Source organism: Vulpes vulpes, chromosome 15, assembly GCF_048418805.1.
Source record: "Vulpes vulpes isolate BD-2025 chromosome 15, VulVul3, whole genome shotgun sequence".
In the NCBI taxonomy this organism is placed as follows: domain Eukaryota; kingdom Metazoa; phylum Chordata; class Mammalia; order Carnivora; family Canidae; genus Vulpes; species Vulpes vulpes.
The window spans coordinates 54410255-54435633 of NC_132794.1; the positions used below are offsets into that span (position 1 = coordinate 54410255).

Here is a 25379-nt window from a genome sequence, read left to right on the forward strand (position 1 = left end):
TCAGTGGTTGAGCATCCACCTTTGGCTGAAGGCGTGATCCTGGGGTCCTGGGATCGAGTCCTGCATCAGGCTCCCCAGAGGGAGCCTGCTTATCCCTCTGCCAGTGTCTCTGGCTCTTTCTCTGTGTCTCTCATGAATAAATAAATAAAACCTTTTTTAAAAAATCTCAATTAATGTTTACTAAGAGGCAAAAACCATTTGGGCTTAAAATATCAGCAAACTGATTTCCTGTGCTACATCTTTGATGATCTTCTCCATAGGCCACCCATCACCCAGCCCATCAGACATCTCTTTTTTTTATTCTCTTTTATGTGTGACCCCCCTACCCCACCCACGTGGCCAATTTCCTTTTCCTTGGCTTCCCACGGACCCACCCATTAAAGTGTATTTTTTTGTATCTTGTTGCTCAGTATGTGAGTAAATGGGTGTATCTATTTGGATAAAAGCGCTTTTGTGGTTTGTGACCAGTGGAGTGGAGGCCAGTCAGGGAAGGGAGGGGGCCAATTATTAAACTCTTTGGAAACAGTGAAGAAACCATGCTGGAGGTGACCTTGTTTCATATTTTTATAAACGAGCCATAGACACGAGTTGCATGATGAAATCTGCGAGTTGGAGGATGTTGCTAAGCCCTTCTGCCTTGTATAAAATATCAAGTTGATGAAGGTCAACCATCTCATCATATTGGTATGTTGAGACTTTGGGAATTGTGTCAATGTGTTTCTAAGAGGAGGACACATATTTAAAGAATAAGAGCAATGAAGGAATGATGGATTATCTGAAGTTATTTTGAGCCAACACAAGTTTAACATATCTTAAACAAATAAATCAGGCTCTATCCTTGACCATTGATGACTTGGTTGAAGCTTCTTTTAAATCTGACAGTTTGACATGGTTTAATACATAAGAATATATTCCTAATCTCTTCAGACAAAAGGTCCCTAAGAAAAGGAGAATAACCCGAGTATATTCTGTTGACTGCAGATAGAGAATAATGGCCAACCAGAGTGGGAGGCACACTTTTTTCATGAGTCTCATTCAAGAAAACATTTAGAATATAAGCCCTTCATTTTAAAAGGGGGTACATATGCACACCTACACGCACACCATCAGAAAATGCAACATCTACATGTATAGTGAGGCAATTTAAAAATTATTTCCCTAATACGGGAATTTCATTTAGGGAGAGCTAAAATTTCAGAGGCAACATACGTAATTACACATTCCAGGATCTTCTTGAAATCTGGGGCTTTTGAAGACATCCCATGTGAGAGGAGAACTGGAAGTGTAGAGTGGAAGCAGGCTGGGAGGCATAGCTATGGATCTGAATATGAAGTGTGGATCATTCACAGGCCAGGAGCGATAAACAAGGAGGCAGTCCACCGGGGTGTCGCTGCAGGGAGTGTGGTCTGCAGGCTGCACCAGGGGCTGGGACAAGGGCCAGGTAAGTGAGGCACACTTCTTGCATATGCACCAAAAACACTCAGTAACTGTGATAAATATAAATTTAAAATATTCAAATAGCAAACTACAAACTGTGAGCTGTTCACCTGCTTTTGTAAGTAAAGTTGTATTGGAGAAGAATGGGCATCACGTGAGTGTTTATTAGAGATACAGAATCTCAGACTCCCCGTCCCAGGCCTCCAAAATCATAAGCTGCATTTTAGCAAGCTCCGCAGTTGGTGTGTGTGGCCAGCGAAGTCTGAGAAGCACTGCTGTAGGAGATTTTAAGGCAGTGAGATTGACACCTGGTTGCTCCAGGCAGGTTAATATGGTGTCTTCAAGTAAATATTGTTGAATGTTAGTTAACATTTAGTTACCAGAGATAGAAAGAAATTGATTTTTTTCTTAATTCAAATGGATTTCTTTCTTCATATTCAACGTAGGGAAATTATTACATGCATTGAATGTACCATAACATTTAAACTTACTTGAAATGCTCTCTTATTTCACATTTTTCTCATCATCTGTAATTGGATATTCCCTCATAATTAAGTACATGGCAATATCACTGAGCATTCTTATTTGAAATATATTTTGAACTTTCTTTTTCTGACTCTCAAATTGGCAACAACATCCTACTTTTCTGTAGTTCTTGTTTTGTCTTCAGTCTTTTGTGGTTTTCTGAACCAAAAAGCTTGTGAGAAGCATAGTAAGGGTTTAAATTTAGGTAACAGAATGTATCACCTGTTCCTGGCAAATGCCTCATGTTTTCATTTCTGCAATTCAAGGTTGAGAGACATCAGCCCCAAGGCAGTAGGTGGGCTCCATGGTGGCCTGACCTGTCTCCCACCATATAACTTGCAGGTTCTTGGGCAGCCCCAGTGGCTCAGCGGTTTAGCACCACCTTTGGCCTGGGGTGTGATCCTGGAGACCTGGGATCGAGTTCCGCATTGGGCTCCCTGCATGGAGCCTACTTCTGCCTGTCTCTCTCTCTCTCTCTCTGTGTCTCTCATGAATGAATAAATAAAATCTTTAAAAAAAAAATAACTTGCAGGTTCTTCACAAAAGCTGACCGCTTCTTGAAAAGGAAGTTTCTGTTTTCACTTCAGAGAACTGCCTCCTTCAAATGAACTAATTTATATTTTCCAGTTTTATAATGTAAAGAGCAGTATGAATAAATGAACTCAATGGGCCATATTTCCAATTTAAATATATTTGGAGGATTTTGGCAGCATTTTGTTACTAATAGACTTCACCTGGAGATGCTGACTCCCAGGAACTTCTCAGTATTGAGGCAAGGATTGCAATCTTGCCCCTAGGCTAGTGCGAGTGACAGTCACACAGCCCGTTAATGAGTCTAAACAACCAATTTTGCAACGTATACACTGCATCACTGCTTGATTGTTCCTTGCTGATGCTGTACCCCAAACACCAGTGAAAAGATATGGTTTATAGAGTCAGGGATGGACATGGTTAATGTTCTTCTGTGATAATCCTGTCGACTAGCAGTGTCAGTAGTGGATGCATATCGAATTATCTGGTAGATTTTCCCAAGTTGCCTTTTACAATGGGCTGAAGATTCAGAGCGGTGCTTCTCAACCTTGGTTGCTGCCTGGAGAACTTTTAAAACTGATACCATCTGGGTCCCAACTCCAGGGATTCTGAATTGATGAATCTGTGATACAGCCTGGACATTGGGATTTTTAAAAAAAACTCTGAGTCATTCTAATGCTGCAAGCGAGGTGGAGAAACATTAGTGTGTGTGTGTGTGTGTATAGAAAATTACCATAGTATCAATACATGTATCTATTAATTACCCTGACTAATATTTATATTTACACATGCATTTATATTTACACATGTATATTTGTATTAGGGTAATTAATGGCTGCTGCTATAACAATCCAAAAGAATCAGTTACTTAATGCAGTAAAGTTTATTTCTTGTGAGTGTGGATGATTGCATATGTTTTTTTTTTTTTTTGCTAGATTTGGAAATGGCATATGTCATCCTTCCGACATCCCAATGGTTAGAATCCATCACACAGCACTAACCTAACAGTGTTTTTTGTGGGCCTAGGAGAAACAATCAGGGTTTAACTGACCTTTCAGTTATAATTCTCCATTAAGAATTGTCTTGAAGGGAGTGAGCAGAGAGACCCCAGGCTACCTAGATCTGCTTTAACTCAAAGAGCTCAGCCTGATTTTATGTGTTAGATTTCAGGGTAAGTTTCATTTAAACTTGGGAATCTAACTCTAACCATAAATTCTCTATTGAAAATCATCACTTTTCAGCATTACAGTGGGGGAGATATGCTAGAATGGTGGTTTCTAATTTTGGTGATTCAGAAAGATCTAGACCTGGGCCTGCAAATGTCAAAGGTGAATTTACTAGGGAAACTTATCTTGCCTCCTGCCTTCTAGGACTGTGGGGAGTGGGGACCCCCTACACCCTGCAACTTCAGGCACCTACAAAGTCTAACCATGTCCTCACTAAAGAGCTGGGAGAGAGCTGCCCCGTCATATGGATGTGCATATGTGCATTTGCATATGTGCTGGCTTTACAAATATCTATATCTATATCTATGTGATGATGATGATGGTAACAAGCCTCAGAGATATCAAGGAGTTCCCCTGGCCAAATAACTTAGGGAACTAAGATTTGAACACAGTTTCCTGACCTCAGATTTCCTGCCATTTCAGGACTCTGGGCCAGGCACTCCTCAGGACCTGAGGTCTGAACTGCGCTCTCAGTGAACTTGCTTTATAAGCCAAAAGAAAGGTCAAAGCTCTGAAACAAGGATCACAGACCCTGGGAGAAGGACTTGAGCTCAGCCTGGAAGAACAGTGGCCCTGGCTTCCCGGTCCCCTCCCCATGGGAGTGAGGCAGCTGTGGGTGGGTGTGTGTGTGGATGGAACAGGCATGATCAGAGTCACTTTCCTCACGGAGCTGGTTCTGCAGCAGACTGACTCCTGGGCTCAGTGCTCGCTGTGAATGACCCACAGGACAGCCTGCTACGGTGGAACGTGGAGGAAGCAGCAGGGCTCTGGGGACCTTGGAATCCTGCCTGAGGCACAGAATCCCTGGAATTGGATCAGGACCCTGCCCTACAGAGGTGCAATGAAGACCCTGAAGGATAATCTTGGTACAACCGAAGACAGGCCAACCGCTGATTGTGCTGATCTCACCTGGCGGCAAAAATACACAGCCTTTCATGCTTTTGAAATCCTCATCTATCAGGGTCCCGTTAATCTTTTCTAAACTAGCAGAGGTGTGGGACTCCCCGAGCAGAGCTCACCATGCAGACACAACCACAGGGGTGTGTGACCTCTTTCTGGCCATGGGCTGGTGGGATCAATGAAATGTGTGATGATCACCAGGATGTTTTCCATATCTCTACTTCCAGGAGAAGAAAAAGCTGAAACAATTAGGTTTGATTTAATTTTCTCCCCGAGACAATTTTATGTTGGAGAGGAAACAGACCTGTTCTGATTTCTATTAACTCCCCGCTGGGCTGCAAGGAATACCCCGGGCCGGCTATGGAAGAGACTGCTGCATGGAGCTGTGTGGCTCTCTCCTGAGACTCGCTGCCTGGTGCTGCTTCACTTCCAACTAGAAGAGTGATCATGAGACCTTCTAACTGACCCTACAACTAACCCACGAGGGGCAATAGGGAGCCCAGAGAGGGCAGTGCTGCAGTTATTTACAAAATGGCAATAGTCACAGGGATTAGAAGAAATAACGATGGATATAACTCTCCGTGGAAGAAAACAAGAGTGGACAAAATGAGGAGAGTTAAGCTAGCAGGAAATCAGACCCACTTACCTGCTACAACTTCATTCATTTAAAAAGAATGCACCTTCCACTGTCCAATAGTAAAAATGAAATTGATGTCCGTTTGTTAGAGGTCATGATTCAGGCTTGGCTCGAGGATGCAAAACAGCCCATGTCCTAAAAAGAGGTTTATGACTTTGTGTGCCAGAAAAACCATTTTGGATTCATTAGCAGTTATCTGAAAGAACAGATTTTGTGATATTGCCAGGTCCTGTCAAATGTATGTCAGGTGTCAAATATACAAGACCCTCATGTTTATACAGACATTTGTGAGAATGTCAGAACCTTTCACTGAGACCCAGACCTGTCAGTGAGCCCAGTCATGGATACACATAGGGATCTGCAAAGTCAAATTCACAGACTTCTTGTTTCTCTCTAACCCTAAACTCAGTGTACTGAGAATCCATTCCTAACAATATAACGTTAGGCTCACATTGGGTTTTTTTTTTTTTTTATTAATTTTTATTGGTGTTCATTGGGTTTTAAAACGTTTAATGAAGTAAATCGGTTTGCTGCTGCTCTTTTTTTTTTCTTTTTGCAAAGTGTTATTTAAAATTGGCAAGGGGAAAATAACTGTCTCCAGGTCTGTGAGTGAAAATTAATCCTCCCAGCAATAGTCCTCTAGCATTTAAAAACAAGGTCCTTAAACCATGCAACAATGACATTTGATAGATCTCTAAGAACTACAGTTAAAAATCACAATAAAGTACATTCTGTGGACAAAACAATGATCTAAAAATTTCCCAACAATTTATAGGTATGTAACTTTTAGTATAGTATCAACCTAATTGTCCTTTATTTTGGCTCATCTAATTTACAAACATGATTTCTGAAGTTTAACAGTATTTGTAATGGCAATGTCCAAAGCAATTTTGGCTGAGTAAAGTGCTATTTGTTGAACAAAAATGTAGTTGTTTGTGCAAGTTTAAACATTTCACAAGGCCAGCTGAGTTCATTTCAGCCTTACTTACAAAATAATTATTGGCAAATGGAATGGGCTGGGGGGTAGAGACGAGACGTTTTCAAGCTTCTGAGAGATTTACAGAACCAAGTTCGTCAACCACTGAAAGTAAAATTGAAAGGTCACAGACAATTAAAAAGGTACAGGTTTAAATCTCAGGATTCAAAAGGGGTTCCAACAAGAGGAATATTTACAATGGAACAATGAGGAAAATGTTTTGTTACAGACAGAAACATGGAAAATATGCTGTTGAAAATTGTTGGCTCTGAAATAAATAAAATCCAGACTGAGACTATTAAAAATATCAAAGTGATCTACCATGTGCCAACTCTATATTCTTCTGTTGTTTGTTATAAAGAGAATCCATTATTGAATATAATGCAGTTTTGGTTAAATTATCAAAGACGTTTTCCGAATGCAAACTGTTGTTTACCATATGCTATATATTCTTTTCTAACAACTTTAGTACACATCTATCGCAGACCCACAGGCACAGAGTTACAAGGAAATTTTGAGTCATATTTCACTTCCTAACCAAGGTACAAATTGCTTCCAAAATAGTCATTTGATTCATTTCTATTTAGCACCTATTACGAGCAAGATTTTTTGGATGGCAAAATCAGAGATACAAAAAAAACCTTCAAGATATTCATGGCCTGTTAGGTAGAAGAAAGCATCTTGTCCACTGACTGCCATTATGCCTAGACTGGAGCCCTCTAAAGAGTGACAGCTCACCACATCACAGGAAACCTGTCCCTCAGTGGCTAGCTCAATAGTGAGGAAGGTGTGTGTTAAGGTCAACTTCATTGCAACTGAGTTTTGTCTTCTGGAATAAGATGGAACACACATACTCTATTGTCTTTAATGTGGTTTTTTGAAGATGTTGAGAGGACTTTTCCTTTGTTCTGTATCGTTTCTTCCCCCTTCGTGCAGCAAATGAATTTCACCTTTATTTTCACCACCCCTCACCTTACTGTCCTTGGGGATTATAGGAATTATTTCATATCAGTTCAGTGAGCTTAACTGTTCAGGATTCAATATTGCATTTAAAACAGCATTTTGAAATCAGGACAGTAAAAAAACAAGAGCTAGAACCCATTCAATTGGGGATTCTCCTTTTGTCATTAGACTAGCCCTAACAACAGATGTTCAGGGGGGAAAAGGATGGAGCACCTAAGGTTTGCCAACACTGTGTGTGTGGGGAGAGGGCATGATCAATCTTTTATAATGAAATACATGTGCTCTAAGACAATGACCAAACTTGGGATCTTAAGATACTTAAATCTAGTGCTCTAAAAATCACAGGATTAATTAGGTCGTGTTTTAGAAATGATGCTACAATGTCAGTTTCTTCCTGGTGAGAAGTACTCCAGTGTTTCTAATGAATAGAACAAGGACTAACTCAAATATAATTTTTCTGCTAGCGGTTATTCATCTGGCACCTTCTGAAGCGGTGACTACCATGCCCAGGATCATCTAAGCTTGAGAAACATTATTTCGCCTCCAGAATGCCCCCCTCAAATCCCACATCCATGCAAGAACACAAAGCCAAGGGTACACTAAAAAAAAGAGAGACTGTTTTATTGTGACATTTATGACATGGACCCCTTGTTGATAGGAATGACCGAGGGTAGTCTTGGCATATTGCACAGGTGTGATGAAGGATGCACTGGTGATCCTCTGGCTGCTGAGGCTGGTTCTTGGTCCTCCCAGACCTCCATGCACGTGTGGGCCAGTCACAGAAATTTCCTTACCACTTGGTGTATACATTTAACAAGTCTTTGGTCTTAATAAGCACCATTACAAACCCTCACATTAAGGGCATTATTATTCTAGTTTATACATGTTTCAATGATAAAAAATAGCACGATTACAGTATACACACACTTAATTTACATGTAATGTATTATACTCATAACTGAGATAAGCTACTGAACTAACTTTGGTTGATTGAAATTAATGAAGTATTTGAACTGAATACTTGTAATTTGGTTTCTAAGTTGTGTAAATATTACAGTGCATTTATAAATCTAGTTTGAGAATTTACTAGCACCAAATAGATATTATAATTGGCCAACCTAGTACTCGTGTTTGGAGAAGCAAAGTTTAAAAATTTGAAAAAATAAGACAGTCCACCGATTGAAAGCACATTCCTGTACATCTGCTAGAAGGCTGGCGCGTCAGCGTGAAGGGCTGACCCCCAATGCAAATACGTGTCCCAGTTTTCAAGAATCAACACATATGACAAGGTAGCTCAGCTACACACATGAGAAGCCTGAGAAAGTGGTTGTTTTGAACTAGGGTAGTCACCTGTACCTTGCTTTTTGTAATACAAGAATAGTGCTAATTTATAGAAATTTATTTGGTGAAAGATTGTACCTATGATATGAAGATTCTGATTGGGGGAAAAATCCGTTCTACCTATCTATCTTTGTTTTTTTAATTATTTGGTCTCTGTATGGTGAATTAATGAAGCAAAATCTGAATTTTCATCTTCAGATTATCACCCAGTTCACCACTGAGGTAGTCTTTGTCATATTTATCTTCTAGCTGATTAAGTTCTTTCCTTTTATAAAGTGGAGTACTACTGATTTGTAATGAATAGGTTCCAGCCACTGGCTTCTTCTTGGTGAAGTGGAGGTAGCTGATCCCTTCCTTTTGGTTGATTTTAAAGAAGCCATTTTCATTTCCAGATTCAATCAAGTATTTGTTGTGATTTGTCAGAGTCGTCAGGGCCGGGAGGAGCTCTAGGATTCGGACCTTGTTACTGATGTGGGAAATATTAAACGCGAACACGGCTGTCTTCTCAATGTCCCAACTTGCAAGACTCACATTGGTATCTCTCTCAGGCTGGTCCTGGAAAGACACATGGCAATGGGTTAAAGGTAAATATGCCACTCATTTCTCATCTTAAAGAAAAAGTGACTCGAATCTCAGGCTAATACCACGTTCTGCTCAGGTTGTATACACCGTGTCAAAAATGCCTATTCTCATAAAACACTGTTTAAGTCACAAATCCATTAAGTTGGCACATGCTTATAATATTAAAAAAACTATTTAACTGATGTCAAGTTTGGAAGTCAAGTAGTTAGCTGGAGGTCTTCTCATGTAGTGGGTCTCAAAGTGTGCTCCCTGGACCATAAGCATCACCTGGGAATCTGTTAGAAACACAGGATTCCTGGTGCCCCCTGAGACCTACTGAATCAGAAACCCTGGGGGTGTCTCCCAGCAATCCATTTTAACAAGTCTTCCAGATGATTCTGATGCATGCTCAAGTTCGAAAACCACTGTTTTCATAGACTATTTTCTTTCCGTAGACTTATCTCATTTCCCAAACCACAGCGGATGGGTTGAAGCAACTGATGCTAAGAAAGAACCAGTCTATTTCAATTTTGTTCACTGACGCAAAAGCATCCCCTCTGAAGGACACGCCTATGAACCTACTTCCTGACTTTGATGATCTGCTAATATTCAATGCTTTTCACCTGGCTTCTTGCTTGCCTCTCTGGGACCACATGTGCAGGATTCTCTGGGCCTGGAGCCAGAGGTCTGGGTGAATATCTGTGCCTTTCTGAGTTGACTGAAAGGCTGTAGCAGCCGTAGGCAAAGAAAACCAGGCTGCTTGAGCTCCCATGTTGTTTTTGTCTAGAATCCAAGTTCCCTCACACTCCACATGGCTCTTTTCAGTAGAGGAGCCTCTAGCTTTCAGAACTTGGCGTCCCTATGGATAGAGCACTATGTCACTTCACTATTCTGCCCACTTGCTGTCCTGGAGCTCAGACCTTTCCTTTCAGCAGACTTTGGGTGGGTGTTTGACTTTCTCTTTGGCGAGACAGAGGAAATGAGCAAGTATGTGAAAACCTTCGAGTGGCCACTCCCTAAAAGCAGCAAGAAACTCCAGAGAGTCCCACAGACTCTTGTAAAATGTAGCCTAGAGCTCAGGGAATGTCTGGATTTTCTCCCCAGGGAGCTTTTTCACACTTTGGAACATCCTTGGAGGAAACCACAGGAATCTGGAAAGCTCTTCTGCAACAGAAGACATCAGGAGAAACCACCTTCTGACCCACCTCAATGTTGGAGGCATCTGTTTCGTTTGCACTTCTCCGTTTCCTGCCTCGTTTGGGGTAGCCATTGATCTTACACTCATAGCAAGCCTCCGGGGAGAGAGAATTGTCATCCATTTCACCACTGGCAGGTGGCTCCGAGCCTCCTCGGCCCATGCCAATTCCAGAAACACAGTGCCTATAGAGGAAGGGAGGAACACAGCCCTTTTTCATTAGAACTGGGAGATATGGGAGGAGGTACAAGAGTTCTGGTGAAGCATGGACCCCCACCTAGTGACATTTAGCCATTGATTCTTGTTCATTAGGTGATACGCTGGTTCTGATAGCCACATAAAGTCCTCTGTGTTTAGGTTCTGAGTCCCAGTTCCTGGGGTTGGCTGATTTCTTTCTACTATCTCTCAAGGTCCTGTGTCACATATTGATATTCCCCTTCATTTCTGAACCTGACTGTGGCAGGTATTTGCTGTCCTTATGCCAGAGAGGGGACATGGAGTGGAAACAGGGGAATAATGGGGGGTGAGGGAGCCCATGTGAATTGGAAGGTTAAAGGAAAACGTCTTCTTTTTATGAACCAGAAAGTGAGAAAGGTATGAGCCACTACTATTGAGCTCCTTGCCCTCTTCCTGCTTCACTGACCCCATCACTGCTGCCTCCCTTTCCACAACCACAATCATCAGCTTTCATCACTCCAGCTTCTGAGCAATTTCTTCTATTTGACCACTCACTATGGCTGAAGGTACTGAAAATATAAAGTTCTAGGTAGAACTGAAGTTGACTTAGACACAAACTGTAAAGATGTGTAATGTGTAAGATGCATGTATCAGAGCTTGCCCAACTGTGGGAAATTGTTTCAAGTCATTCAAAACCACTAGGGCCATTGGCTCTGACTCATGTGAGGCTGGATAAACAAACCCATGCCCAAGAGAGAACTAGTTCAGCTGTTTTTCTTTGCCTTTCAGTTATCAAAGCCAAATTACAGAGGGAGGCTTGCATGTTTCACAAGTACCTTGTTTTGTTATTCTGCTTACTATTTCATAGGCCTCTTGGAATGTATTTACCAGGCTCCTCTTTCAAAATGTGTTGAAATATCTGAATGATCCTAAAAGTCTTTATTTTGGGGCAGGGTCCACTCTAGTGATTTATAAAGAAGCCCAAACGGTTACAAATGGTTAGATTTCTATTAATAGGTCATAATGAAGACCAAATATCTCTCTTTTTCTATATTAGTTGGCCTATTTTCTTATAACCCATTTTCCTTTATGCCCTTAAGATTCAAAATATAATGCCAATAAGCAGAATCTTTTTTTTTAAGTAGAATCTTTTTTGTGTTTTCAGCAATATATGGGCTCCTACTATTTTCTGCAATCCAGCCAGAGCCCAATACATTTCCTTTCCTCTTCTTTCATCTTGTAGCATGAAACATGCAAAAACAATAAAATGGATGAAATGATGAATGCTCATCATGTGTGTATGTATACATTCACATAATGATTAAGTTATTAGAAGGAAAACCTCAAATTTGTATGCTTTGCTTCTTTTCTCAGAACTCCTTTCCAGTATTTTCGTATCCCTTGAACAGCACTTACAAGAAGTGTGACTACAAAGTCCCACTGGCCAGAAGCCAGTTTGGAGTGTCACAATTTTTGCTGGGAAAATGGTTCTGGCATTCAACTTATAAAGAATGAGTCTACTGAGAGCCAGACACAAACATCTGGGAATTTGTGTCCTATTGCTGGCATTCTGTGTGCTTCCCATGAAACATTCTTTTACCTTCAAGCCTATATGGACCCAAAATGAATCACTTGAGGTTTGTGTGTCAAGAAATCAAAGGCCACTAAATTAAATTAACTTGATATATACATGTACCTGTACTATGGAATACGTGATTTTGTGGGTTGTATATATGTGTATGTGTGGTTGCATACGTGTGCATGTATATTTCATGTCTGTGTGTTCCTAAAGAAAAAGGTAAAAATTGAAATCCTTAACAGGACAGACAAAACTACATGGACATCAAGTCTAGATGAATTCAGAGGGGAAAGAAGACCTATATTTGAAAACTCGCCACTAAACTTTCAAATTACTGAGTAAAATAAAAATGTCTCTTCCCTTCCCCAACACTCACACATACAATGTGGTGAAGTATTCTACCTAGAGAAGACCGTAATTATTTTAACTCTCATATTTCATGCTCTTTGAGTAGTTCTTAATGTAAACTTAAGTCTGAGGTATAAGATATATTTTAAAAACCAGGTATCTTTGTGATTTATTCTAAGAGTAGAAGGATGAGAAGGCATTTCATGTCAAGTCAGAATCCTGCTTGCCCCAGGAGAAGAGGGGGATCAGCAGTGTGCAGTGTGAGTCCAGTTTTGGCATGGGTCAGCCCCTGCATTTTGGAGAAATCAATTTTCAACAAGAAGATTAAGAGAATGAGAAAGAGAAACATATATCAAGGTATTTACAATTAGTTTCATAGTCCATGAATTTCCAGAAATCTTGATGCCTCCTTTCACATGAAATAGCCTAAAACCATTGCAGAGCTAACCAAATGCACTCTAGGATTATAAAAAGCATGGTTTTCCTCAACTAGGATGGGTCACTGGGAATTACATATACTTCAGGAAATCAGGAGCAAGAGAGCCTTTAGCCACAAACAGGAAGAGCAGCGCTTACCCCTGGCCTATTCGGAAGTAACCAGGCGGACAGCCACACAGGTAGCCACCCTCAGTATTGGAGCATCCATAGCTGCAGGGGGCTTGTGCAGAGCCACATTCGTTGATGTCTTGGCACCCTCCACTGAACTGTTCATACTGGAAGCCGGCGGGGCACATGCACTTGTAGCTGCCCAGGGTGTTGTGACAGGAGGCTCCTCCACAAATGTGTGCGCTGAGGCATTCGTTTTCATCTGCAGGGAAAACCAGAACACACGGCATGTGTGACACCAGCCAGGCATTTCCATCAGGGACTGCCAGCCAGCTGGCCCTCAGCTAGCACTCTCAGGAAGGTAGGGCAGGCCGAGGTGGGTGGGGAGAGGGACGAGAGAGAGAGAGAGAGAGAGAGAGAGAGAGAGAGAGAGAGAGATGTGGAAATGGATGTGGCCTCTTGCCACGTGGTGAGCAAACGTGGTCGATGAGGTCAAATGTACCAGGTGGAGTGCATTAGAGGATGGCATGCCAAGGACCGACAAATTCCAGGTCTCATTTGAAGCCAACACTAGTATGTTCCGCTCCACATGAGCCTTCTGTGAAGCACGTGGATCTCGTTTGGAGCTAAGGTTCAAGGTTCGGGGTGGGAGGGAAGGAGCCTTCCAGCTCTCCGTGAACGGGACGACAATCTCCAAAGCAGAGACCAACCATACTCCTAGAGGCTGCTTTCCCAGTCCTTTTTCAGGATGTGCAGGGCTGGCAAGGGCTGACATCCTGCAGGAAGTGTCTGCCCCACTTGCACTTCCTTTGCAAAAATCTGCAAAAGCCCCCAGGTGCTTGTCCTGGGGATGAATAGTGCCTTCTGGTATGTCTGCTCCCATCTCTGAATGGGCCCCCCCTTATCCAAACCAGCCTCCTGCCCAGAGTGTCTGGGCCGTGTCTAAAGCAAAGTATGGCTGGAAGAAATTCAGTGCAGACTTCACGAGCAATAATTGGAAAAAACCCACAATAGAGACAGATGCTGCAGGACTGGCTACCCGTAGGCACCTGCCAAGTCTGACAGTAAAAAGCAGGAAAAAGAAATCGAACTATAAAAAATCAACTTGAGGGAGAAAACCTTGAGTATCTCGCTATTTCTAAATTATACCTTTTTGAAATCTCTAATATATTTTTGTAGGCCTGCCTTCGTAGGACAGGTTGGAAGCTTGCTGGTAAAACATTCCTTAGTTGCCAAAGCCCATTTTCAAGCATATATTCATTTGAATGCACATCCATTGGCCTTACCTTCACTGAGCAAACACTGCCAATGGAAGGGGGAGGGTAAATGTAACTAACTTTTATTTATTTCATTTTTGTAACTAATGTTTGTTAGATGACCATTGCACGACAGAGTATGAGGTGCTTCCCATTCATTACTCAACCTTTCCAACAAACACGGGCAGTAGGTATTATAATCCCTGTTTTACAGATGATGAAAGTAAGGCCCTGGGAGCCTCTCTGAAATCTCCCAACAGCAGCAGCTGAGCAGAGATGCACACCCAAGGTCTGTCTGATGGCAGAAGCCATGTGTTTGCCTTTTTGTCAGTGTCTCTCAAGAGACTCTGCACCATTTAAACTGGTACTTCCTTTGTCTTTTAGTTGGTTTCACCTTTTTTGATTCATTTATAAAAAACAAAACTGTTTCTAAGAAAACATCTGTACTTTTCTTTTCCCTTTCCCTTTCCTCCTTCCTTCTGTAGGCTCCATGCCCAGCATGGAGCCCAATGTGGGGCTTGAACTCATGACTCAGATCAAGACCTGAGCTGAGACCAAGAGTTGGATGCTTAACCAACTGAGCCACCCAGACACCCCGAAAATACCTGTTCTTAAATTAGAAGAACAGGTGGGTAAAAATGGTGGGGGCAGGGTGCTTGCATATGTATAATATTCTTCCTTCTTTCCTCCCTCCCTTCCTTCCTTTCCTCCCTCTTTCCCTCTCTCTCCTTTTCCGATCTCTCCTTCCCTCCTTCTTTCCCATGTGGAAGGAATAAATACACAATAAGAAAGCCATTCACTGAACTGCCTGCTATAGTCAGTGCCTAGTGACAGGTCTGTTTGAGGATCCTTTATATCCAAGGACTCTCAAGTGTCCACCCAAGGTCATTTAGACTTCAGGATCCTACAGAAATAATTAAATATGCCACTGCCTTTGTTCTTTTCCCCTTACTTTAAGGCAGAAATGAAACATGTAATAGATCTAATGGAGATCATGGGCACCAAAGAATGAATGAGGAGCTGAGGGTGCTTCCTTTGGTGGAAAGACTATCCCTGGGCTGGATATCTTCTCCTTGCCCCTCCATGTCTATCTCCTGACTTTTCACCCGCCCTCAGCTCCCAGAAGCTGACCTGTATGGAGCATCAACAGGCTCTTCTCCTTCATCCTGTGCTTTTAATTGGACTCAGCCATCGGTTTCCTGCTGGGACTCTGATAGATAAACCTCTAAGGCAGCCCATGTCTGTATATGTAGGATAAGACCCATCAATATAAAACTTAGATTCATTCCATATTGTTCCAAAGGACAAAAATAGGACCAATGTTTAGAAGTGGGGGGGGGGGGCAGGTAATTTTCTATGAAAAAAAAATGTTTCTAAGAATTAAAGTTTTTCTATACAAAATTTGGGCTTTCTTGGAAGAAAAAGAATGCCCTTCCAGATGGTATTCAAGTCAAACTCGGATAACTGGGGAGGTTAGGGAAAGATTTATATTTCAGGAATGAGGTCAGACTAGATAATCTCTAAGGCTCTTTCTAGCTTTGGGCATCTATCTGCATTACTATAAATATCCATCCCAGTCAAGAACTCTCCCCTCCCCTTTCACATTCTTTTCTATTTTACTTTTTTTTTTCTTCTAAACTCTCTGAGAATCTAACAAAGTTTAAATTAAACTTGCTTATCGGCATGAGAGAGCTGGGGTCAAGCAGAGCAGGGATTAAGATAAGAAATTGGCAAATGTTCAATGTTTACAGCTTGAAAAGAGTCTGTGCACTTATCCTGCTCATCAATGTGCAAACACGATTTGTTTCACACGCTTTGCCCTATTCTGACCATTTTCATCCTGTGCACTCCAGAGCAAATGGCTCCCGGAGCAATTTTTCTGTACTCCAAAATCTTTTACTCTCAGTCAGTACTTAAAATTGGGGAGGGTTGGGACACCTGGGTGGCTCAGGGTTGAGCATCTGCCTTTGGCTCAGGTCATGATTCCGGGGTCCTGGGATCAAGTCCAGCATCAGGCTCCCCGCAGGGAGCCTGCTTCTCCCTCTGCCTATGTCTCTGCCTCTCTCTGTTTGTCTCTCATGAATAAATAAAATCTTTAAAAAATTGGGGAGGGTTTTGTCCTTTTTATAAAGAGAGACATTTTAATTTTATTGAAACATTAGATTCTCCAAAAAACCCTCCTTAGAAACAGACTGAAACCTATCAACTCTGTCCTCTTAAATCAAAAGCTACAGCATTAGGCTTGCAGAGCATGTGTTAGCTATGGTGTGAAGAGGACCGCTAGGAGAATTCCAGAATGTAGGATGGGCTTTCTTTACAAATTTTCTCTGGCTCAACTCCAACTGCAGCTGCAAGCTTGATATTTTCTACAAAACAATGAGATCCAGTGGCCCCTGACCCCAAACCCATCCATCTTCTAAGAGTGAAATTCTGGCTGCCCAGGACTGAGAATCCAGAGACGTCTGGTCCAAAAGATCTGCTCTGCTCTGCATGGCTCAGGAAAGCCATTCTGGCTCAAGGCAACACTCATTTTGGATAGCTATAATTCTTAAGAGTTATGAGCACAGTTTGGGCTAGTATCTCTCAGGCATCAAAAACCCCTAAGCCTCTTCCAACTTCTTAATTTATTCTAGAACACCCAGCTGGGGGATGATCTTCAAGGGGCCAAAGTAGAATCTCCGGGCAATGAGGACATGACCTGTCCATCTCCACTATCCCCAGACTGAAGGTAAGAAGAGGAAAGGAGGGCTGGTCAGTAAGTTGTGTAGTCTAAACTTTCCCAGCGCTGACATCATTTTAGCCAATCCTACTCACTCCTACAAAACTGTGTCTTGAAAAGTATCAAACCAAATGAGAGAGATGCAGTTTTGATAAATGAAAACACACAAAATGCATCTTCATTTGGAATAAAGCGAAGCACTGAGCAGTGGAGCAGCACCCAGGAAGTGGTAATCCTTGTGTCTTTGCTAAGGAGGGCTCTATACCCAGGTGTGTGGCAGCTAGAACAGGTTATCTGAGCACGAGCTTCACCGTGGTGTGGCGTAGATACTTGAATGAAAAAAAAAAAAAAAAAGAGTGAACATGACACTTGAAAGGCAGTCCTAAATCAGGAAGTTAAGAATCTGGGGTTCTAGCTCCAGGTGTGCCACAACCAGGATTAAGGACAGATTAATTTTCTTCCTTGGGATTCCAGGTTTTTATAGTAAAATTAAGAGCTTGGGCTAGATGGATCTGAGGTCCCTCTAAACTCAGAGTGCTTGGATTCTCTGATGCACTCTAAGACTGACTTTCCCATGACATTATGGAATCAAAAATGACATAATTTCAATTTAATGAATCTGTGGGTCTCCCTTAATTTTCAAAAGAATTTTCAGCAACCTGAACAAACTTGCCATGTGTGCTGCTTGCACTCTGCCCCAAAAGGTGTGTAGAGCTGAATGGGACTTCTCTGTCTGCAGGCCAAAAGTCACTCAAAATAGCCTTTGGCTGGCTGATATTTTTCAGTTAGAGGTAGGAACTCTGTTGGCCCTCATGTGAAGAGAACTCCAGTGTAGGCCAGTGACTACATGCAGCAGAAGAGCAGGGGTGTCAGGGGTACTGAGAGTGAAGGAATTCTACGGGCATTTCATTTCCAATATTCTCAAAGTATTTTTTATCATTTTTTTCTCCTCAGTTTACTATTTTGCAAAGGCTGTAACTCTCTGGTTTCAACCAGGTTGGGGCAATTTTAAATGACTATCTGTTGATTTAATGACAAGTTTAAAGTTTTCAGAAAGAAAGCACTATTTTGACTCATGGGAGCCAGTAGTGATTTGTCTTAGTAACAAGGAAAAACTACTTGCCAACACACTGGTTCCATTGGTAGTGCTGGAGATAGCCCTGGGGGCAGCTGCACCTGTAGCCTCCGATGATGTTCTGGCAGCCGTGCTGGCAGCGATGGTTTCCTTCACACTCATCCACATCTGAAAACAAAGGTAGAGCCGCCTTTAAGCCACATCAACCCTTGTCTCAGAGTTGTTCTTAGAAGCAACATTTATAGGCACACTAATGGGAAAGGTGATTTTAATAAGAAATCTGACCACTAAAAATTATTTTACCACCAACACTACAAGAATATGTGCTCTGGAGGTTTTGATAAATCCAAGGAGAAAGACATTCAGATATTCCCGGTAAAGTCTACAAATGAAAATGATGGCAACATTAACGGAAGGCACAAGAGCACTCTATAGGATAGCTGTGTAAATTATTTGTATTTGCTTATTTGTGCCGGGATTAGAGACTAAAAGATGTCAATACAAAAAGGAAATTTAAAAAATTTAAATTTTAATTACATATTATCACAGGAGTCCTTCTTCATTTATTTAATCCACATTAGGGGAATCCTTTTATGGATCTGGATCTAATGACTAGAATATTAATGAATCAAATTTGGGAACCTAGCTATTTTTCTGGACTAATTCATGCCCTATTATATTACATTACTAATGGAGTAGAAATGGCCTTGATAAGTTGAGGAAAGGCACATGTTATAGACATGATCAAGCATGAGACAAAAGATGGGTCTCTAAGATAGGACACCTGTGCCAACCCCATGAAATATTTCCCATCTTCAGTTGGGTGTTCTCCCTCTGCTTAGTTCTGGTATCTCTTAGAGGATGATGTTGAAGGTTCTGAACGTCACAGACTACCTCCACCGGGACTTAGCAGCTGCATCTGGCTGAGGACCCTACCCACCTTCACAGCTGGCACCACTCTGATCGAGTGAGAATCCCCGCTGGCATTCACAGGTGAAGCTCCCTGGAGTATTCTGGCAAATACCCTTAGACCCACACAAGTTGATGTCCGAAGTGCATTCATTGTTATCTATAAGAAGCAATGAGGGAAGAGAATTAAAGTTCACTGAAGCTCTCTTTGTGTTGTTGAAAGGGAAGAGAGAGGGACGATTCACTCAGAAAAAGGTCAAATAAGGCCAGTAACTTTTCACGTACAGGTGCGTGCAGGCATACACACACACATCTTCTTTTTTGACTCCTTTATCATCTTCTTCCAACAGCAGAGGAACCAGAGAATGATTCCTTAAAGGAGTAGCTACCTTTCCTCTCGAGTTTTCTTCTCTCCCACTTACCAATGCAGGCAGTATGGTGTTGTGTAAATCCGGGAGGACATTTACAAGTGAAGCTGCCAATGGTGTTAACACACAGGAACTGGCAGTTGTGCTGCTTAGTGGCACATTCATCAAGATCTATTAAAAAAAAACAACCAAGTAATATGAGTATTAGAGTTGAACTGCTAGCACAGGTACCTACCCATAGCCCTAGGAAGTAGTTCCGAGTTTCTGACTTGTATGTCTCAACCCTGGCCAGAAGAGACACACAGGTGAGAGAGACAGCTCAGTGATTTCTTACCCGTTTTCTAACTACAACATGTTGAGAACAGCGGCACTTGCTGCTGTTCTCACCTCCAGGAACATCTTGTTTCCCCTTGTCTCCTCTTATCTGGATCCTACCCGGCTCTCATGGGGGAAGTGCTGGTCCCACATCTCCCCTGGGCATCCTTTGAGCCTCTTTCCTGTCAGTTTTCATAGTACATGTATCTGTACCACTGGGTTTGATCTTCAGTTCAACAAGCCAAGTATGTGGAAGACTCTAGATGTCATGAGAACAGCAGGAGGAAGGGCCTTATGTTTTGAGGGGATCTGTAGGAATCGTGTTGCTTCTCTGCTCACTCTGGAACCCATAAACACACATCACTGGTGTGTTTGATACGTTGTGAAAAGACAATGTTACCTCTATATATTTAATTTCCATTTTTCATCTATTAATTGCTAGACCTTTCTGAGGATTTTCTCCCCACAGGCTAGAAAAAGACTGTAAATTTGTTTTGCTTGGCATAGATAATATACACACTGAGAGATATTTTCTCTTTAATTTGGTTCTCTATTTACATGAGTAAGTTTATAGCTCTGAGTTATAGCCTCACACTGCCCAGAGCTCACTGTGATGCACAGATGGAGATTAAGTTCTATGTGTAAGAAGAACAAGGGTGTAAACAACTTTATTAAGATAGTCATATTTTTTTTAAAGATTTTATTTATTTATTCATGAGAGACAACAGAGAAAGAGAGAGAGAGAGAGAGAGGCAGAGACACAGGCAGAAGGAGAAGCAGGCTCCATGCAGCGCTAAACCGCTGCACCACCCAGGGATCCCCAAGATAGAATTTTTAAGTAGGTCTCTCAACTTCCTCTTCCGAAATTACAGGATTATATAAGATTTGTGCAGCATAGGAAAACCTCAGACATTGTTCATCATGTCATCCTGTGTTACAGGTCTCTTAATTCTCGTTTTCCAGCAGACACAAGAATGGAGCTGAGGGTCCTACTTCCCTCTGCTCTCCACTTTCACTCTGCCCCATCACTTAACTTTTCTTACTTTCCTTTTACTCTGACAACCCTTCATGGCAGAAATGCTCCAACATTTGTTCTGAGATCTGGTCTACCTTTCCTTCTCCAAAACCCTCATTTTCAAAGTTACCCTTAAGTCTGATAGTCTTGTGCTCTTTAGTCAATATGTGAAGCTCTTACTGTTGAGGAAGATGTTTCTAGGAGTAAATTTACACCAACAGAATTTTGCAAAAGATAACTTCTAGTTGAGGAGGGACTGATTTCTGCATAGAGTTCTGCTGCTGCTTAATTCTTTGTGATACTTATGGCTCACATCAGATCATGGAGGGCAAGAATGGCCCTCCTTCACAGAACAAAAACCTAGACAAAGGGTTTACTTAATTGGGCACAATGTCTTCTAGGCAGTAATTAATCTGAGGTAGGACAATACCAGAGACCTGGGCTCTGTAGCTGTTGAATTGATTACATAAATAGAATAATGGAAAGCAGAAAGGAAGTAATATATTAGGAATCTGCTCCACCTGAGCCTTAGACCCCTGGCCCCACTCTGAGACCATCATGGGAAGCCCCCATGGATGCCCAAGGGGTGGGTCATGAGGATGGAGGCTGCCACTGTACCCCCAACCCCGATCTTCCTGGCCTCAGCCTCCATCCTTCCAGCCTAGGAGGAGGGTGGCAGGGAGATTCCAGGGAGGTACTAAACCCAGGGAAGCACATCTTGCCTGTGGCGAGCTTGCCTCTGGATTCTTCAAATGCACAAGGAACGCAAAAACATGCTCAGGAGACAGGTGAGAGGGTACAGGCAAATTTCACTTTACCTTTGCAGCTCCTTCCATCCTCCTGCAGGATGTAGCCTTTAGGGCAGGAACACTGGAAACTCCCTTCTGTGTTTTTGCAGATAAAATTGCAGGGTTTGGGTGCCTGGTTGCACTCATTCAGATCTATGATCAAAACAATACAGTGTGATTGTCCATCTATAATGATGCTCAGTACCCATAGGGTCTAACAGAGAATTTCAGCTTTGAGGAAAGAAAAAAACTCTGTGTTGTCTGCAATCACTGTCTTATGTTTTCCCATGAAATTACAGGGCCTTTTAAGATGTTCAGTTTGAGGACTTTATATTTTTTCCCATAATATACAATTTCCCCTCAGAATAAACCCAATCAAAAGCAGAGCACTTACCTACACAGGAAGTTCCAGTTATATCTGGAGTGTAGCCATTTTTACATAGGCAATGATAGGATCCTCTGTCGTTGACACACTCCCCATTTCGACAAACATCATGAATAACCTTGCATTCATCAATATCTGTCAATGTAACAGAAGTTAAAATAAAGACATTATGAAACATGTATGCATGTATGCAGGGGGTGACCTCACTATAAATACTAATAAACTGTGTTAACATCTCATGGACCTGAGAAATGAAACCAAAGGGATGACAGTGTAAATTTCATCTGTAATGGTAATAAATGAATAACTGCACTGGATGATAGTATAATAACTAATCAGGCTAGGGGAACACTTTAAAAATAATCAGTTTTCTATAGTTATAGTTTTCCCTTCTGGGTCCCCAGACATCTGTCTCTTCCAGGCATATCCGGCTCCTTGCTCTATCTTATGCCATCAAACTTGCCTCCTGCTGACCTCTCATAAATGGATCATAGCAGTAGACTTGTTTGACAAGAAAATGCCATTTTTTTTCTAATATTATATGTCCACGATAAGGAGGGAGGTTTCCTTCCATTCTTTTTGCTATAAAGTTAATCCTGAAAAATATCAAATTGCATACTACTGAGGAAATGGGACCAAACTTCCTTTGGTGAGGGAAGCACTAGGACTCCGGGCTGGATCTCTGGGCTGAATTTTCACAGCCTGATAAGGAAGAGAGACCCTTATTCACAGTTCAACCCCAGGGAGAAAGATCTGGTCAATATGCACTGTTGAGCACTAAAGCCACTGTCCTTTCACATCATGACCCATTTAGCTCCCTACTGCTTGCTGGGGCATCAATGCCAAATGACTTCATAGCCTTCGATTGCCAAACAACCATATTATACCAACAAATGTTATTTATCCTAACTCTTCCAATTTACCCTGAAATGTAATTTTGCCTGCCCTCCCTGGTCTCGAGAAGCAGGTCTCATCCACCATCTCATTTTCACATCTTTGGAAGAGACATAAATTGCTTTTGGTCACCCCGTCTAATCCAGGTCTGTGTCTTACCACATCCAGTTCTGTTATTCTACCTTTAGCCACGTCTTTCTAACATCAACACAAATCCTGCTTTCTCTCCTTTCTCCCCTCTCACTTCCAGTTCCTTCCCATGGAGCTCGAGAAGTCTCTCTCTGTTCGTTTTATGAGACTGGAAACCAGTGCAGTTTACTGGTGAGAAGCACAGGGCCTGGCAGTCCTCTCCAGAGCTACCTCACACACCCTGACAGCCTCCTCCATGTCTACCAGGTGAAAGCAGCTGGCACTTTTCCAGAGGCAGTTGTGTTTTAATTGCCAATATATCAGCATTGTTTATATTTCTTTCATGCAGCATATTCCAGCCAATTTTATGAGTTAAAATGCATACTGGTGGACTAGTCTAGGAATTTAGTGATCATTTATTCCAAAGTTTATCTAAAAAAATTACATTCTGAGTAACCAATAACTGACTTATAACAAACTTCTGTTTAAAAAGTCAGGGATTCCTTGTGATGCAGAGGCAGGGACCCAAGCACAACTTTGGCAAGCAGACCTTGAACACCTAAAATACTATAAATAAAGAGTTTTGGTTGATGGAAACCATGCAATTCAGCCTAAGCCTATACTGTAGATTCCACATTCTCAACTGTTTTCCATAAAACAAGCAGATTCCCTGCAAGTATTTTTGGATCATAAGTGAATTACCTGCTTCACTTCAATCAGAACGAAAGGAAATACCTGCTCCGTTGGTCATAAATCCGCGGCCATGGGGGCAGAGTTTTTTGAAGGCCACAGTGCCCTGGAAAGGACAGATCTCACAGTGGGGGCCCCAGCCTCTCCCTCCATCACAGCAGCATTCAGACTTGGTGACAGGGTTCCTGTTGCTTGAGCCGATCTGACACATGTTTTGGAGCACCTCCGTGAAGCAGTACCCTTCCCGGTTGTCTGGAAGGGACATTGTATTGCAAAGAGGATTTTAGGGAATTTTAAGAGCGTAACAAGGTACTAAGAATTTGGTTAAATATAAAACCCAAAAAGGATGTAACACTTTACCCTGGGTGAGAAGAAGCGAGAAGGGAAAGCTGGAAACAGCAGTAAGAGAGAAAGGATGACGTCTGAAGGAAACAAGACAAGAAATTCAGTCAGTGGCCTATGCAAGTTTACAACTCTCTCTGCTCCCAGAAATATGGAGGAGTGGTCATGCTATTGAGAAAGAGGAGCAGAAAAACACATGGAAACTGATCCTGAGCACCTAAAGCTTAAAAAGGCAGGGAGAAAGAAATTCCAAACAAGTGATTCATTGATACAATTAGCAAAGGAAGAATTTAGCTGCAGGGTGGTGCTAAGCCCCATGGGCCATCACGGTCATTAAGTCATTTCCAAAATATGAACCCTTCTCAAATTTTCACAATGTCTGTTCTTTCAGATCAGAGATATGGGTGACAAGCATCCAGCGCGAAGGTTGGGTTGTGAAAGCATCCTGTTGTCTGTACTTACCAAGGCACTCATCCTGGGCAGGGCTGGGGGTGAAGCCGTCACTGCATTCACAAGTGTAGCTCCCCCGCGTGTTGAGGCAGCGCCCATTCTCACAGATCCCCGGCTTAGTCTGACACTCATTCTCATCTGTGGGGTTTAATGGAAAGAGCAAGAACAAGAGCAGTCATCTTACCCCTTTGCACAAAGGATGGAGTCTTTCTTTTTTCCAATTTAGTTTGTGAAGAGATAACCTCTTAAAGTGGTTCCCAATTCAAAAGGTATAATAGAATATTCAGCAAAAGTATCCCTTCCTTCCCTCTTCCTTAGCCACCAAACTGCCCTCCTGGGAGGCAACCAGGCCACTGCCGGTTTCTTACGTATCCTTCTAGAAATGGATTTCGCATATACAAGCAAATACATATGTGCATGTATCTGTGTACTTGTGTTCCTCTGTCCTTTAAAAACATATTTGATGGCACGCTGATACCCTTAAATGTAGATGGCAGCATTTTATGTACAGTTTTTCACTTAATAAAAATTAAAGATTTACAGTATCTGTTCATATAAAAGATTCCCAAAGGATTATTTCAAGTGAGGGAGGAAAAAAAAAAAGCTCCTGTGTTATAGGAATATTATACTTCATCAGAATAAGTCTGTGATGGGTCAGTTCTGACCTGAGAGTTTGTCTACACATATTCTTCCAATTCAACATAGATTAGGTTTATTGTAATATTTCAACAATATTATTGAGAAATAATCCAGTCTCCCAGCTTAAAAAAAAAAGCATTAAAACAAACTGGAGGTTCTTAGAATGATCTGATGATTTTTTAGAAAGATTATAAATAGACTTGCTTAGGTACATGCCATGTAGAATAGTTCTGAACCCCCGAGGCAGGGATCTCATTATGAGAGGCAGACTTGGGAAATGACAGCTACAGTGCTGTTGAAATAGGCTAAAAATCCCCATCCCATGCTATCCCCTGATCAATTAAATCAGAATGTCTAGGGCGGGACCTGAGTTCTCCAAGTGATTCCAGTGTGCAACTGAGGCTGAGAACCACTGAACCTGGAAGAGCTAGTGTCCAAACACTTTTTCTGTGCTTTTAAAGTC

At 41.9% G+C, this 25379-nt stretch overlaps 1 protein-coding gene across 2 annotated transcripts in view; it reads right to left on the reverse strand.

Annotated features, from left to right (window-relative positions):
- Positions 1 to 7790: 7790 nt before the first annotated feature.
- FBN1 (fibrillin 1) overlaps positions 7791 to 25379 on the reverse strand; it is a 225988-nt gene continuing 208399 nt past the window's right edge. The window contains exons 56-66 of one of the 2 annotated variants that reach the window (XR_011997378.1): positions 24290 to 24415; positions 23846 to 23907; positions 23531 to 23737; positions 21782 to 21907; positions 21418 to 21540; positions 19324 to 19440; positions 18933 to 19061; positions 18041 to 18160; positions 12973 to 13204; positions 10303 to 10477; positions 7791 to 9091 (exon numbers count right to left, since the gene is read on the reverse strand). Coding sequence is in view for 1 of the 2 variants with exons in the window: in XM_072738473.1 (XP_072594574.1) it covers positions 8702 to 9091; positions 10303 to 10477; positions 12973 to 13204; positions 18041 to 18160; positions 18933 to 19061; positions 19324 to 19440; positions 21418 to 21540; positions 21782 to 21907; positions 23531 to 23737; positions 24290 to 24415 (1745 nt within the window). In the remaining variant the exon portion in view is untranslated. The remainder of the gene's footprint in view (positions 9092 to 10302; positions 10478 to 12972; positions 13205 to 18040; positions 18161 to 18932; positions 19062 to 19323; positions 19441 to 21417; positions 21541 to 21781; positions 21908 to 23530; positions 23738 to 23845; positions 23908 to 24289; positions 24416 to 25379) is intronic. The other variant, XM_072738473.1, reaches the window with a different exon arrangement.